This window comes from Carcharhinus amblyrhynchos, chromosome 1, assembly GCF_965287045.1.
Source record: "Carcharhinus amblyrhynchos chromosome 1, sCarAmb.v2.hapA, whole genome shotgun sequence".
Classification (NCBI taxonomy): Eukaryota; Metazoa; Chordata; class Chondrichthyes; order Carcharhiniformes; family Carcharhinidae; genus Carcharhinus; species Carcharhinus amblyrhynchos.
In genome coordinates, this window is record NC_137324.1 from 81,532,869 (window position 1) to 81,547,759 (window position 14,891).

General features: G+C 39.4%; 1 protein-coding gene across 1 annotated transcript in view; it reads left to right on the plus strand.

The window, feature by feature from the left end:
* Positions 1-14,891, plus strand: part of LOC145342369 (tyrosine-protein kinase Tec-like) — a 152,824-nt gene that overhangs the window by 111,988 nt on the left and 25,945 nt on the right. Inside the window, exons 12-15 of the mRNA XM_080187901.1 lie at positions 3,580-3,713; positions 7,169-7,243; positions 8,378-8,549; positions 10,131-10,347. Of these exons, the coding sequence (XP_080044027.1) occupies positions 3,580-3,713; positions 7,169-7,243; positions 8,378-8,549; positions 10,131-10,347 (598 nt within the window). The remainder of the gene's footprint in view (positions 1-3,579; positions 3,714-7,168; positions 7,244-8,377; positions 8,550-10,130; positions 10,348-14,891) is intronic.

The window sequence follows — 14,891 nt, forward strand, 5'->3', positions numbered from 1 at the left end:
ACATTGTAGTTTACCTTTTAAGAGGTTCAGGCTTTCTTACAAATTCATCAGGGTAACCCAGTTCCACTTGCCAACATTAGACGATCAGTCAGTAGCAGTGGCAGCCCACTTACTTTATGATGATAAGGGCCTCTCTCAAATTTTGCTCCCTAGTAGCAGCATAAAAGCAGGCCCAAACAATGTTTTACCTTTATAACTTCTATCAAATCTGCTTCTGAACAACTAATAAATATTTGTGTTTTGGATAAACAATCAGTTTGTGGGTTATTTTAATTTGTGTAAAGATCTCATCACTTAGAGACAGAATTATTTGCAGTCAACTATTAAACCAGTAGATGGCAGTGCTGCATCTTTATCGGAAGATTATTCAGCATTCATCGGCAAATTTAAAGCTACTTTACTAACCTGCTTCACCCTGGGAACATAGAAGAAATATTTTCAAGATACACACGATAAAATGTTTTAGACTATACGAAAATCTTTATTTCCAGCACTTTTGAATTTTTTAGACCATAGGTATATCAACATATCAAAATTTTCCCAAGATGGTGCCGGAGTGGGGAGACTTTTTGCAAGCTGTGCCCAGCATACCTTCTAAATCTATCTTTTACTCTCGTTCTAAGCTTCTAAAGCTTCACTTGAACTCTCTCAAACTCTTTAACAATGCCTTAATTCAATATCTTCTTCCCTGCTGCCAATAGATCTTTCTCTACACCCTAGCTATAACTGTTAACACTACCTTCTGCACTCTCTCGTTTTTTTCTCTATGAATGGTATGTTTTGTCTGTATAGCATGCAAGAAACAATACTTTTCGCTATATGTTAATACATATGATAAATCAAATGAAATTTCAAAGACAATGCTTGGTTAAGATTTCAAGTGGACCCTACATTGGGTCAGGGAGCATTTCATTGAATATTCAAGATAGTGTTAAAATTTCTCCTACTTGTTATGAACTGGTGCTGGAGAATTCCTATCATTGGTGAATAAGGTTGGTTAGCTGTAGCGTAAGTTGTCACGTTGGACAGCAACCCTGGCTCAATGAAGGGGTAGATTGAAACTTAATAATCCAGTTACAAGGAATTTGGGAAAGGTGGCAAAGGAGGGGAATATTGACAAAGAACCTATTATAAGACTGGAGAGGAATGCAATAGTCAAAAGGTCAAAGGCAGAGCCTATTTGGTTAGAATTAATGATCAGTAGGGGAACTATTATGATATGCAAAAGATGCGTGTTAAAGGAGTAAATTTGCTGACAGACTGCAGAATTAAGCAAGCATTATTGAGTTTTGATAATGGGAGTCTGGGATAGTAACATTGTAAAAGACAAAAGGGGATGAAATTCCTGAAAATGAACTTTCTTGACCAATGAGAGAGAGAGAGAATAGCTTATTGGCTGCCTTAAAAATTACCCCCAAACTCTCTGATAAAACATATAGAAAGTAAGAGTACCATAAAACGGGTGGGACCACTCTGGGGTTAAATAAACAAATTTTCTTCTGTCGACAGCGGGTGTAAGGAAGTTACGAAGTAAGCACTTTGCGTCTGCCTTCATGGGAAAAGAGGATGCTGCCAATGTAGCAGTAAAGGAGGAGGAAGTAGCAATATTTGATGGGGTCAAATTAGTAAAGAGGAGGCACTTAAAAGATTGGTAGTAGAAAGGTCAGCTAATCTGGATGGGACACGTCCTAAATTACTAAAAGAAGAAAGGGTAGCTGGAAGTACATTGTTGTGACATCTACAGGTCATAAAGGCATGGATGGGGGTTTCAGCAGCAGATGAGCTGAGACAGTGGGAAAGAATCTGCTGGTGATGTTATTGAGGGGGAATTTGGTGGCCTTCACAATAGCAGTAATAGATAGTATCAAATATGATACAAGACTACAAACAGTCTGGTCAGTCTGAGCTGAAAGAAAGAGGGCTGGAGTCCTTGGCAAGGAAGTGCAATTATAACAGGGACTGAAAAAAATGGTTTTTGTGTTCCCAATATTATTGGAGACAATTTCTCTTCATCCAGTACTGGATGTTGGATAGACAATTTGACAATTTAGGGGCAATGAGGTGTTGAGAAAGGTGGTGGTGAGGTGCAGCTGAGTATCACCAACGTTTTTGTGAAAACTGATGTTACATTTTTGGATCATCAAGGTGCAGAATGCAAATGAGAAATTGGAAGGGGCCAAGAATAGATCCTTGTTATATACCAGGGATAGCCACATGAGAATGGAAAGAGAAACAATTGAAAGGAGAACTTTTTAATTGACAAATGTTTGGAATGTTGGACACTAACAAGGAATAGTTGAGATGATCCCTTGACATTCAATAATATTACCATTGCTGAATTCCCCACTATCAACATCCAGCAGTTGCCGTTGAAGAGAAACTGAACTGGCTAGCCATATAAATACTATGGCTACAAGAGCAGGCCAGAGACTAGGAATCCTGCAGGAGGAACACACCAACTGACTCCCCAAAGCCTGTCCATTATCTACAAGGCACAAGTCAGCAGTGTGATGGATGACGTGGCTTCAACAACACTCAAGCTTGGCACCATCTAGAACAAAGCAGTCTGCTTCATTGGCACCCCATCCACAAATATTCGTTCCCTCTAACACTGATTCTAAGTGGCAGCAGTATGTAGTGTCTGCATGAGACATTGTAGGAACTCACCATGCCTCCTTAGACAACATCATCCAACAAATGATTGCTGCCACTGAGAAGGACAAGGGCTGTGGACACAAAGGAACACCAACACCTGAAAGTTCCCCTCCAAGCCATTTGCCACGCTGACCTGGAAATATATTGACTCTCCTCCACTATCACATGATCAGAATGTGATAGTGAAGGAGCTCTTTTCCTAACAGCACAGTGGGTGTACCTACACAAAATGGACTACAGCATTCTAAAAGACAGCTCGCGAGGCTGAGAGGAATGAGGCACATTTGGGGGTTTCTTGGGCTGAATTGTTTTTTGACCTGTAAATAGTTTGAAGTAATTACAAGTGTGAAACGATGCAGGCATTAACCAATTAACATATTTAAAAGCAGGAGTTGGCTATTTAGCTACATAAACATTCAAAAGAGAATAGGATAAATATTTGGAAGGGAGAATATTGCAAAGTTGTGGGGAAAGAGTCAGGAAATGAGATTACTTGATTAGCTCAACCAAAGAGTACAGGCATGAATCTTCTGTATCATTCAATGACTCTATGGTAAGAACTGAAAGCCCCTATTTTGAATGCATGAATTACTTTTATCCCAATCCATCTTAAAATTACCCCCAAAAATGATATGTATGCGATGACATATAGCATTCCATCAAGTTTAGATATAGTGGTATTAACTTATTGGAGGGAGATGTCATAGCCACTGAAGCAGAACAGGCAGAGAGGGTCTTTAACTTTTAACACTTTTACTCTTTAATAGAATGAAATGAGCAATTATGAGCTGTGCTGTCTAGTGGGCTGCCTATGAACTTATAAGTCAATGTCCCCAGTTTTAGGGGGACAGTAGTATTATTATTAAAAGAAGTATTATTATTAAAGTAGAAGTATTATTATTAAAAGCTTCAATTTTTTTTCAGAGATGGCAATGGATCCAGCCGACATTACCATATAAAGCTCACCAAAGGACCTCACGTACAGTTCTATTTGGCAGAAAAACATTTGTTTGACAGCATTCCTGAATTAATTGAATACCACCAGCACAATGCAGCAGGTATTGAAATAAAATAAATCTTGTTGGTGCTGATTTAACAGTTTATTGTTATTGAACTGGCATCTAGTAATTAGCACTGCGGTAGAGAGTTTGAATAGTATGACTTGGGTGGGGGTGTAATGGATAAGCAGAAAGGAAAGGGGCAAGGGGTAGAGGGAAGAAAGAAAGGCAGTCAGAAGAATAGTAAGGAGCAGATCAAAAAAAGGAAGAGTTGAAAAGCATAAGATTATTAAAAGAATTTGAGGAAGGATTGAGTATGTCTATGATCAAACAAAACCTTTTAAATCAGATTAAGTGTTAGTAACAATAACTGAACAGAGGGGAATGACATGCAGAAATATGTTGTAGGTATGGAGTGGTCTGATGACTTAATATTCCTGGTTACGCCAGTTACAGGTACACAGAGGGAAAAAAAACAATGGAATAGAGGTAGTAGCATTAATTGAGCATCTTACAAATGGCATTAGATTTCATCTGGATAAAGCTGAGGTAGGGGGCTATTGTACAATTTCCAATGTACATCACTGTCTATCAAATAGTCAACATATAATAATTGTATACAATTCAGGAAAATGTGTAATAATTTTGGATAAGTTTAATTATCTCAAGATAGACTGAGATACAGGTAATATTTCTAGCCAAAGTGGGGACCGGTTTCTCAAAGGCAATCAGGACTGTTTCCTAGATCAGTATGTTTCAAATCCAATGGGTAAAAATTTACTAACGCAAAAGCCTTAATATAGCAGATGATGGGAATCTACAGTTAAAAAAGAAATAGTGCTGCAAAGTCTTAGCAGGTGTGGGCAGAAAGAAACAAGAGTTAGCGGCCAGGGTTTCCTAGCCCTGGTGTTGCGAGTCCTGTTACGGCAGATGCAATGAGCCAGCCAAAAAATCCATTTACCTCGGCAGGACTGGAAGATCCTGCTGACAGGAGGGACTGGAAAATCTCATCCAATGTTTTGGGTAGAACTTTTATCAGGTACGTAGCTTGCTTTGAGTTTTGGGGAAAAAGGTGTGACAAATTAGGAGAACAGTTAACAAATCGTGACCACAAATTTGCCAGGTTTGATGTCCCAGGATATCTTTTCATTTATATTTACAACTCTTTGAATTAGATCCTGTTTTATGCCAGGTGGCAAGTTTTCCTTTCATTTCACAGGCTGAGATTCCCATGTTGAGTCATTAGCTGTTATTTCACCAGTGATTTCAGTGCCTGCATTGACACTGATAGGACATGGCAAAATCAATTACTTTCCTCCTCTTCCCAGTCTCTTACAGAACATACAGTCACACTCATGAGCTATATTACTGAGCCTCCTGGAAACTTCCACTGGGTTACTTCAAAAAGCAGCCCAAAAGCTGCTGATCTGAACAAATTAGCTGGCAGTCCCAGGCAAAGTGATAAATGGGGTCATCAGTTCTATTTAAATGGCATGCAGATGTTGGAAAGATGATACTCGATGATAGAACTCACCAAGGCTCCTTTGGCAGTGCTTTCCAAGCCTGCGACCTCTACCATCTCGAAGGACAAGGGTAGCAGATGCATGGGAAAACCACCACCTGCAATTTCCCCTCCAAGCTGCACACCATTTGGACTTGGAAATATATTACCATTCCTTCATTGTCACTGGGTCAAAATTCTTGAATTTCCTCTAACAGCATCTTGGGCTAGGTCAGTATTTATTGTCCATCACTAATTGCCCTCGAGAATGTACACCTAACAGCATTGTGGGTGTACCTATATTAGATGGAATTCAGTAGTTCAAGAAGGCAGCTCACCATCACATTCTCGAGGGCAATTAGTGATGGACAATAAATACTGACCTAGCCACTGATGTTTATATTCTGTGGAAGATCCCTCCTCACATCTTTAGAAAATGCTGGGACTTCAGAGCTTGCTTGCTTGAGATTGTGAGAGGGGTTTCATTTTAATGAGAAATTGCACACAGTACAGAGAGACCATGTGCAAGAGTGAGATAGCTTGCTGAGGGAGCCCAAGATGCTTGTAAGAGAGAGTAGATGAGTACGTGACATGAGAGGAATTTCTGGTATGTCATTTCTCCCCAGAGATGTCTAATGTAACCCCAGGTTGGGAATGCAGGTGAAGGTAATTTGTACTTGAGCATAGAGAGTATAATATAGAAGTAGAACAGTACAGCACAGTACAGGCCCTTTGGCCTTTGCTGTTGTGCTGAGCTATGTCTGAACCCAAGATCAAGCTATCTGACTCCCTATCATTCTGGTGTGCTCCATGTGCCTATCCAATAACCGCTTGAAATTTCAATGAGGATGAAGTGTGCTATGGCGTATCTTAAGATAAAGTTTTTAAAATTCAAAGAAAAAGAAAGGAATGGGAGTACAAATGCAAAATATCACAGATGCTGGAAATCTGAAATAGGAACAGAAATTGTTGAAAATACTCTTGCAGATTTCAGGTCATCATCCTGGAACGTCAACACTGTTTTTACTTTGGGAATAGACAGTCAACAGAAAGGAATTGTGGACTTTATAGTTGAGAGGAGGCACTGAGAAGTTCCAGTCAAGGGAGGCTGTAAGCTTGCCCAGTCGAGGGGAGGCACTGAGCGCATACAGTAAGTGAAAGGTAGTTAGAGCAGACAGTCAATGGGGAAAGATGCCTGAGGGTTTGGGGGAACAAGAATGCTTGAAGGGATGATGTGTAATTTCCTGAAAGTGCAAGTGTTGTGTATCTAGCTGTAAAGAACTGTAGCTGAAATCAAGTTGAAAGAGCAAACAGCGCACAAATGAAGTGATTGGTAACATGTCTAAAGGAAACTTAATGAAAAAATGTTTTTACCCAGCGAGTTGTTTCAATCTAAAAAGGATGCTTGAAGGAATGATGGAGACAGGTTCAGTTTGACGTTCGAGGAATTGGATAAGCGCCTGAAGGGAAAGAATTACAGGGGTCAGGGAAATGGCCAGGAGTGTGAGACTCATTCCATTGCTCATGCAGAGTTCCACCATGGATTTGATGGGTCAAATGGCAGTCTCCTGCACTGTAACCATTCTATAATTCTGTAAAAAGCAATTCATGTTTTGAGTTTTACATCTAATTTCATAGCTTAAAAGTGTCAGTGGTAAACATACATTTAGTTATAGTTAACTAAATTTAACATAGTTAAAGGACTGAGTAGCATCAGGTGTCCCATTACATAAAAAAAGACATTTAGGGGGCAAATTAAATATTATTTTTTCCTGTTTTTGCATGAAAAATGAACATTGAAACACCCATGTGCTCCTGCACCTGATCTCTTTTGGAAGTGTGCCAGCTATCAAATTAGAAGCTAGTGATCTTGAGATGTGCAAGGTGACAGCCTAAGAAAGATATGTTGTGCATGTAAATTGAGGTCCTAACACCAATTGTAGAACTTTAAATAAAGGTATATTTCTATATGTTGAAGTAATGCATTGATTAACATCATGAAGTATTGTCTTAGGTCTTGTCACACGATTGCGATATCCAGTCAGCTGTAAAGGACGATCTGCACCTACAACTGCTGGCTTTAGCTATGGTAATGTAACTACCTATTTTTTCAAAAGCTGCTAGATCTTTTTTAAGATGTAAATTATTCTCTTTAGCTAGTATAGAGTCAGTGCTATCTGTTCTCTAGTCGTTGAGATTTAGTTAAATATTTGCAAATCATTTTGATCCAATTTGATCAACAGGAATGCAAACAGAACCCAGTCTAGATTTTTTAAGAGCTGCAGCTAGGTGCTCTTGATTAAGTTGAGTGCTGATACCTTCTGATTTGCTTCCTTAACCTTTAATTTTGCTCGAATTTTTGTAACCTTTAAAGAACCAGAATTTTTAATTTCTACTCAAAGTTCCATTAAAATATTTGTTCTTTACTGTCACGTTAGCTTTACCTGACTTGGGAAAATAAATATATTGAAATATATTTGCTTGAGTATTAAAGTATACTTTTTTTAGGCCATGTTACATTGCAGATTACACAGGAATGTAAATTTTAGAGCATAATTTAAAACATTTTGATTTTGTTTTACAAAATATTGCTCAAGTACAGATCTGTTTTTGTGTTTGGAATTCAGCCAATATTTTCAACAAAGTTATATGATCTACTTTTATTTCTTCAAATACTGGTTTCTATTAATTGCACATTCTCATTGGTTAAGAACATTTTTGACACAAATGTCAGTACTTTGGCTAAGGCAACAAAGGGGAGGCAATGGCCCAGTGGTATTATCACTAGACTATTAATCCAGAAACCAGCTAATGTTTTGGGGACCCAGGTTTAAATCCCACCACAGCAGATGGTGAAATTTGAATTCAATCAAAAAAAATCTGGAATTAAGAATCTACTGATAACCATAAAATCATTACTGATTGTCAGAAAATCCCATCTGGCTCTTTTAGGGACGGAATCTGCCAATCTTACTTTACCTGGCCTGGCCTGCATGTGGCTCCAGTGCCACAGCAATGTGGTTGACTCGAAACTGCTGTACAAGGGCAACTAGAAATGGGGAATAAATGCTGGCCAGCCAGCGACGCCCATGTCCCATGAATGAGAAAAAAACTAGTGAAATTAAGTTATTGACGCACGTTATGTAGGTTAATTTCTCTGCCGTAACTTGAAGGTTTCTGGTCAGTTTACATAATTGAACATGTTTAATGATTGCTCACACAGATAAATGGGAAATAAACCCATCTGAGCTAACGTTTATGAAAGAACTGGGAAGTGGACAGTTTGGAGTGGTGCGCTTAGGAAAGTGGCGGGCTCAACACAAAGTAGCAATTAAAGCAATTCGTGAAGGTGCAATGTATGAAGAGGATTTCGTAGAAGAAGCCAAAATCATGATGTGAGTGCCAATACATTTATTTCTGATACTCTACATATGATGTAAGTTTATCCAGTAAGTTATTGAACCATATAGTCTGATAAAATCCCACATTCCAAGTCAATGCCAAAATAGCTGCCTCAGACGCGCTACTACTATTGCAAGTGAAAATCAGCCAGAGTTGTTTTTTGGTAACTGTCGGGTGAAGCCGTGTATGGCTAGCTTATGAGGCCAAAATTAGGCTCAGCAGTAATGCTTCCCATTCCAAAGTGCTAATAGACACTATTTAAATTTAAATGTTTATATTATTTGAACAGAGTATCAGAGGACATGAGGGGCCATGCAGCTCCACTCCATGCTTTAGGAAGAGAAAAGGGAGGAAATTTGCAAGGTTTATAAAAGTAACAAATCACTTTATAATGTGTGTGTGCCACACTAAAGTTTAAAGACTGTAGCCAGAAATTTGCCAGGACATTGACATTTTAGCGCACAGCTAACTACTTGAAACACTTCAAAAAGCTGCACCCTGACACCTCAACACTTCCTTAGATCCTTCATGTTTTTTGCCACTACTTGTAATTTTACAGCATCTATTCACTAATGAGAAGACGCTGAGAATAAATTAGCTAAAATTATTTTAAATGCTTCAAAAATACAATTGAGGCACTAAACTGTTTATCTGAGATTCAATTTGTGGACAAATATAATTAAACATTGGATAGACAGCCTTTTATACATTGCAACATATTTATTCTGATTTAGATAAAGGGAATTTTACCACAATTAAAAATACTATTTTGCACCCAAATCTCCAATGCTAATCACAAACTGTTGCAAAACTGGTGAGCAGGACTATGCAAAATAGTTTCTCCTGTGTCACCAGAACCCTTAGAGAACCAGCTGAATCCCAAAAGACAGTGTAGTTACCAAGAAGATGATGATTGGCTTGTGTCACTGGCACCAAGTGTGGGATTGGGGAAGGTGGATATTGGAGAGACCAGAAGGGGCATGCAAGTGTTACTTGGTAGCACACCATGGTTTTAATGCAGAGATTTCAGGTTCTGGAGAGCTCCTTCTAGTTACTTATTCAGGAAATTATATGCTGTTATCAATCACAACCTAGTATCAGCTTGGTATTGGCATTTAACCCCCCTCCCAATTTGGTTCCTGGTCCTGATGACTATTCTGTGACTCTTATTGGGAATATATATATATGGACACCAGGTAAGGAGGGTATCATGGGGCTTGGTTCTGATAGTCTTGTGACCGAATAGCCTTTCAACTCACTGTTGAGGCTTGCATGTGAATAATGTTAAGTTGGGTTCTAGATAGACCTTTCAGCTATACCCAACACAAGCTAAAGGTCTTCAGGAGAAATGGAAAGTATAAATGCAGGAAAAGCAGCTGGAAAAAAGTGAATAAACAATGAAAATTAAATTATAGGTGCATATGTACCTTGTGTGATTACTGTTTGCTACTGAACTTGCTAGTGTTTATATTAAACAAGTCGAACATTCCACAAATTTGATAATAGTGATGCAAAGTACATTGCATGAACTGAAGAGTCAAAATTGTACTTACGTGATTGATTTTTGTCTTTAGGAAATTATCGCATCCTAAATTAGTGCAATTATATGGAGTTTGCACACAGCAAAAACCAATGTATATAGTGACTGAATTTATGGAACTTGGTTGTCTGCTGAACTACCTCCGACAAAGAAGGGGCCAGTTAAACAATGAGATGTTACTGAGCATGTGCCAGGATGTGTGCCATGGCATGTCATATTTGGAGGCTCATGGATTCATCCACAGAGATCTGGTAATCATTTTAATTACTTATCACATTATAAATTTATACCAGAAAGTTAATTCGACCTCCAGAATCTAATGCAAAATTAGGCTGTATGATTGTCAGAAATATTATGCGAGATATCTAAAAAGCACCTTTTTTTTAACAAAAGGTGTATGTAATGTTTGATTATCATGTTAGTAATTGTTAAGAAGGTAGTTGGTTAGCTCAGTTGGCTGGATAGCTGGTGAATGATGCCAACAGCCCATACCAGCTGAGGTTACTATGAACCTTCTCAACCTTATCTTTCAGTTGTGATGTGGTGATCCTCAGGTAAATCACCATGAGTCAGCTCTCCCCCTCAAAGAGAAGAGCAGCCTATGGTCATCTGAGACTATGGCGACTTATCTTTTACCTGTAAAAGCGTTAACTGTATTGTCAAGTATGGCATTTTTTCTTTTCTGTAATTTGGGCTTGTTTTTCAACACATATGACAACATCCTTCCATCTGCACAATGCCACAATCAGTTGTGAATACATCCATTAGGGGTAGGGTAGCTTCACATGGTGCACTGTACTGATGGCTGAAGAGATAAATCTAAGAACATAAGAACATAAGAAATAGGAGCAGGAGTAGGCCATCTAGCCCTTCGAGCCTGCCCCGCCATTCAATAAGAGCATGGCTGATCTGTCGTGGCTCAGTTCCACATTCCCGCCCTCTCCCCATAATCCCTAATCCCCTCGCTTATCAAAAACCCATCAACCCGCGTCTTAAAAATATTTAGCGAGGCAGCCTCCACTACTTCAATGGGCAGAGAATTCCAGAGATTCACCACCCTTTGAGTGAAGAAGTTCCTCCTCAACTCCGTTCTAAACTGTCCCCCGCCTTTATCTTGAGGCTGTGCCCCCAGTCCTACTGTCCTTTCTGAGCGGGAAGAGTCTCTCCACCTCTATCCTATCCATCCCATTCATCATCTTATATGTCTCAATGAGATCTCCCCTCATTCTTCTAAACTCTAATGAGTACAAGCCTAGTTTATTCAGCCTCTCCTCATAGCTCAACCCCCTCAACTCCGGTATCAGCCTAGTAAACCTCCTCTGCACTCCCTCCAAGGCCAAAATATCCTTGCGTAAGTGCGGCGACCAAAACTGCACACAGTACTCCAGCTGCGGCCTCACCAATGCCCTATACAGCTGCAGCAAGACCTCCCTACTTTTATATTCAACCCCTCTCGCTATGAAGGCCAGCATCCCATTAGCCTTCCTGACCACCTGCTGCACCTGCAGGCTGGGTTTTTGCGACTCATGCACAGGTTCTGCTGCGAGTGCCATATGTGGTTATCTGGTGTCATTCTAGGTTGGTATTGGTATCTGTTGGAGCCACACATCATCATGCACATGCTGGCCCACAGTTAAGTCACCAAATTTCTCCGTCACCATTTAGTGTTTCCCATCTCTGAGAATCAATGTTTTGGGTCTTCATATCATATTTGATCCCATTCTTGAAGCAGAGCTTTGGGTGTTCTACTGTTCGTCCAGCCCTGGTTAATAAAAATCCTTTGCTATTATGACCATCTTCGACTCTGCCAACGTTCCCAATCGAGTAAAATTGCCTCTGATCAATATCAACATACTTGGGAGCTTTGAGACGACAGCCATCATTATAATTTTGTCCTTCCATAAGATGTCCAGAATATACCACAACCAACAAAGATGAAACTTACTGAACTTCCTTTCTTGATAGTTGTAAGTCATCCATGTTTCAGAGTCACACAAAAAAGCGCAGGAACGTAGGCCTCGTAAACCAGCATATTAGTCCTAAGAGTTAGCTTGATACTCCATGCACATTTTATGAGTCGGCCAAAAGTAACTCCTTTCCGTGTGCGTATATCAAGAGACAGACAGTAACAGAATTTGCTAATCACTTCCAGTGGGGAAGTCCTACACCATTCAGCTCAACTAGTCTGTGCCGGTGTTTAGCATTGTCCCATTCTAGATATCTCATTTCAGACCTTGAGCATGTTCTTGCTTCATTTCCTTTTGACAGCTGCTATGTTTTTTTGCCTCAACCACTTCCTTTGGTAGAGTTGCACATCCTAACCACCGTCTGAGTAAAAAGCATAAGAAGTAAAAGACCTGGAGTATGCCATTTGAGCCTAGGAACCTGCTCTGTTGTTCAACAGTATCATGGCTACACCTGTACCTCAACTTCACGCTATCCCCACACCACTTAACACTCAAAAGTCTTTCGACTTCTGTCTCGACTATACTGAATTATTGAGCATCCACAATTCCCCGGTAAAAAATTCCAAAGATTCGTTACTCTTTGAGTAAAGAAATTTCACTTTATCTCGGTCCTAAATGGTTGATCTCTTATTCTGAGACTGTGTACTAGATTCCCAGCTAGGGGAAACATTTTCTCAGTATCCACCCTGTCAAGCCCCTTAAGAATTTATTCATGTCTCAATCTGTTATTCTTCCAAATTCCAGGGAACATAGGCCTAGTCTGCTCAAATTCTCATACGATGGTTACAACATAGGAGGAGTCTATATGTCCCATTATATCCATGCTACCTCTCTACAAGAGCAACTCAGCTTGTCCCCACTCTTCCCACAGTCATTTCCCGTAGGTTTGTAAATTATTTGTCCTCAGATATTTATCCAATTTCCTTTTGAAAGCCATGATTGAATTTGCTTCTACAACACTCTCGGGTAGTGTATTCCAGATCCTAACCACTAACTGTGTGAAAAAAATTTTCATGTTGTCTTTTGTCAAACACTTTAAAATGCTACCCTCTGGCTTGTGACCCTTCCACCAATGGGAGCAGGCTCTCATATCCATGTACTGAGACACTTGGGTCCCTCCACCATCCTTCCATATACAAATAAAATTTGTTCTTAGTTGCTTATTGGGTTTTTTAGTAACTATATTGTATCACTGGCTCATAGGTTTGGATTCTCCCACAAGTGGAATCATTCTCTCTGCATCTACCCTGTCTAGCCTAAATTAAAGACCTCTATTAGGTCACCATTAAATATTCCCTTTTCTGAAGAAAAACACCCTAACCTGTTCAGTTTTTTTTCAATAGCCATCAGTTTTAGTACCACCCTTATAAATGTTTATTCCAATTTCTCCAATGCTTATAAATCACTTTTATAGCACAGAGTGAAGAATTGTGCACGTTACTCATGAGTGGCCTAACACTATCCTAAACATGTCTAACATAACTACATATGCTTTTTGAATTATTTACCCCAGAAATAAATCCCAGTGCTTTGACATTTTTAATTGTTAAACTGTCATGTTACTTTTATTGATTTGTTCCCAGTATTCATTGATCCTTTTTCTCTTTTACCCTATTCGGTGCAAATGATGTTTCTATTTTTCCTACCAAAGTACATCACCCCATCTTTATCTGTTAAATGTCATTTGCCACTAATTATACAGTCTGCAGGTTTTTTAATGTTTTGTTTAATTATATTCCATTCTTCCACATGATTACATGTACATTGTGCCTTGCCCTCAAAAATGTTTGGTATCATCCATAACTTTGGTAAAGTTACTTGTTCCAAAATCTAAATTGTTAATATAAATTATGTATAGTGGTTGTCCAAGCACTGATCCTTGGGGAACATCATATTTTATGTGTCTCCAATTTAATAAGTACTCTTTTCCCCTCCTCTCCATTTTCTGTTTTCTCAGCTAATTTTTCTAATCTGTCTGCTCCTATCCTAGTTTGTGTGGGGATTTGGGTAATTATTACTTGCAAGGTTCTACTTTACAAGTTTGCTCTAAACTTCTGATGTCGGCTTAGCGGTACCCTTTCCCTAACCTCTTGCATGTCATTGGATCTAACATTGGATATATGTGAACAAATTAGAGATTAAGTAATACAGTGCAATTTTAATAATACATGAATTGGCAATTAAATATACCTGGGGGCACTTGCATGATGTAGGTTCTGAAATGGCAGTGTTTTCGCAGGCTCTAGCGCTACACATTTTTAATTTTTTTTTATCCTGATGCACAAGCATAATTATACGATCCTGATGTGTATAATCTGTGCTATGTCCCTCACTGATCCTGGTTGAATTTTGATGTGGGGAGCCGAAATAAGTCAAGAACATCCATGTCCGATCGAGGCAGTTGGAGATGGCCGGGATGTGCTCTAGTTCACAGTGACAGTATTCCTGCTGAATGGACACGTGGTTCAGTGATGCTATTAGTGTTGAGATGATGGCCACCATTATGGATGATGGCCTTGGCACCCTGGCACAAATTTCTGGTACCCAGATTGATGAACTGAGGCATCCTAAAGAAAATGGGTGATGTGGAGAAAAGAATCCTATCAGTCAAGAGGGCAGTTTGTTTGGATCATCTTTCAGTTCTTGGAAATTTGGAAATCCTGCTGCGTGGAATGTAGAACATTCTGGTTGATTCAGGGAGATGGAGCTGGAGGAGTATCCATGTGTCCATTCTCCTGAGGGCAGCTGGGTATGAATTTCTGGCCTGAATTTGAGAACTGGCTGCCACGCCTTCACAAGCTCGATTTGAGGGCTTGACATTTCGTGTT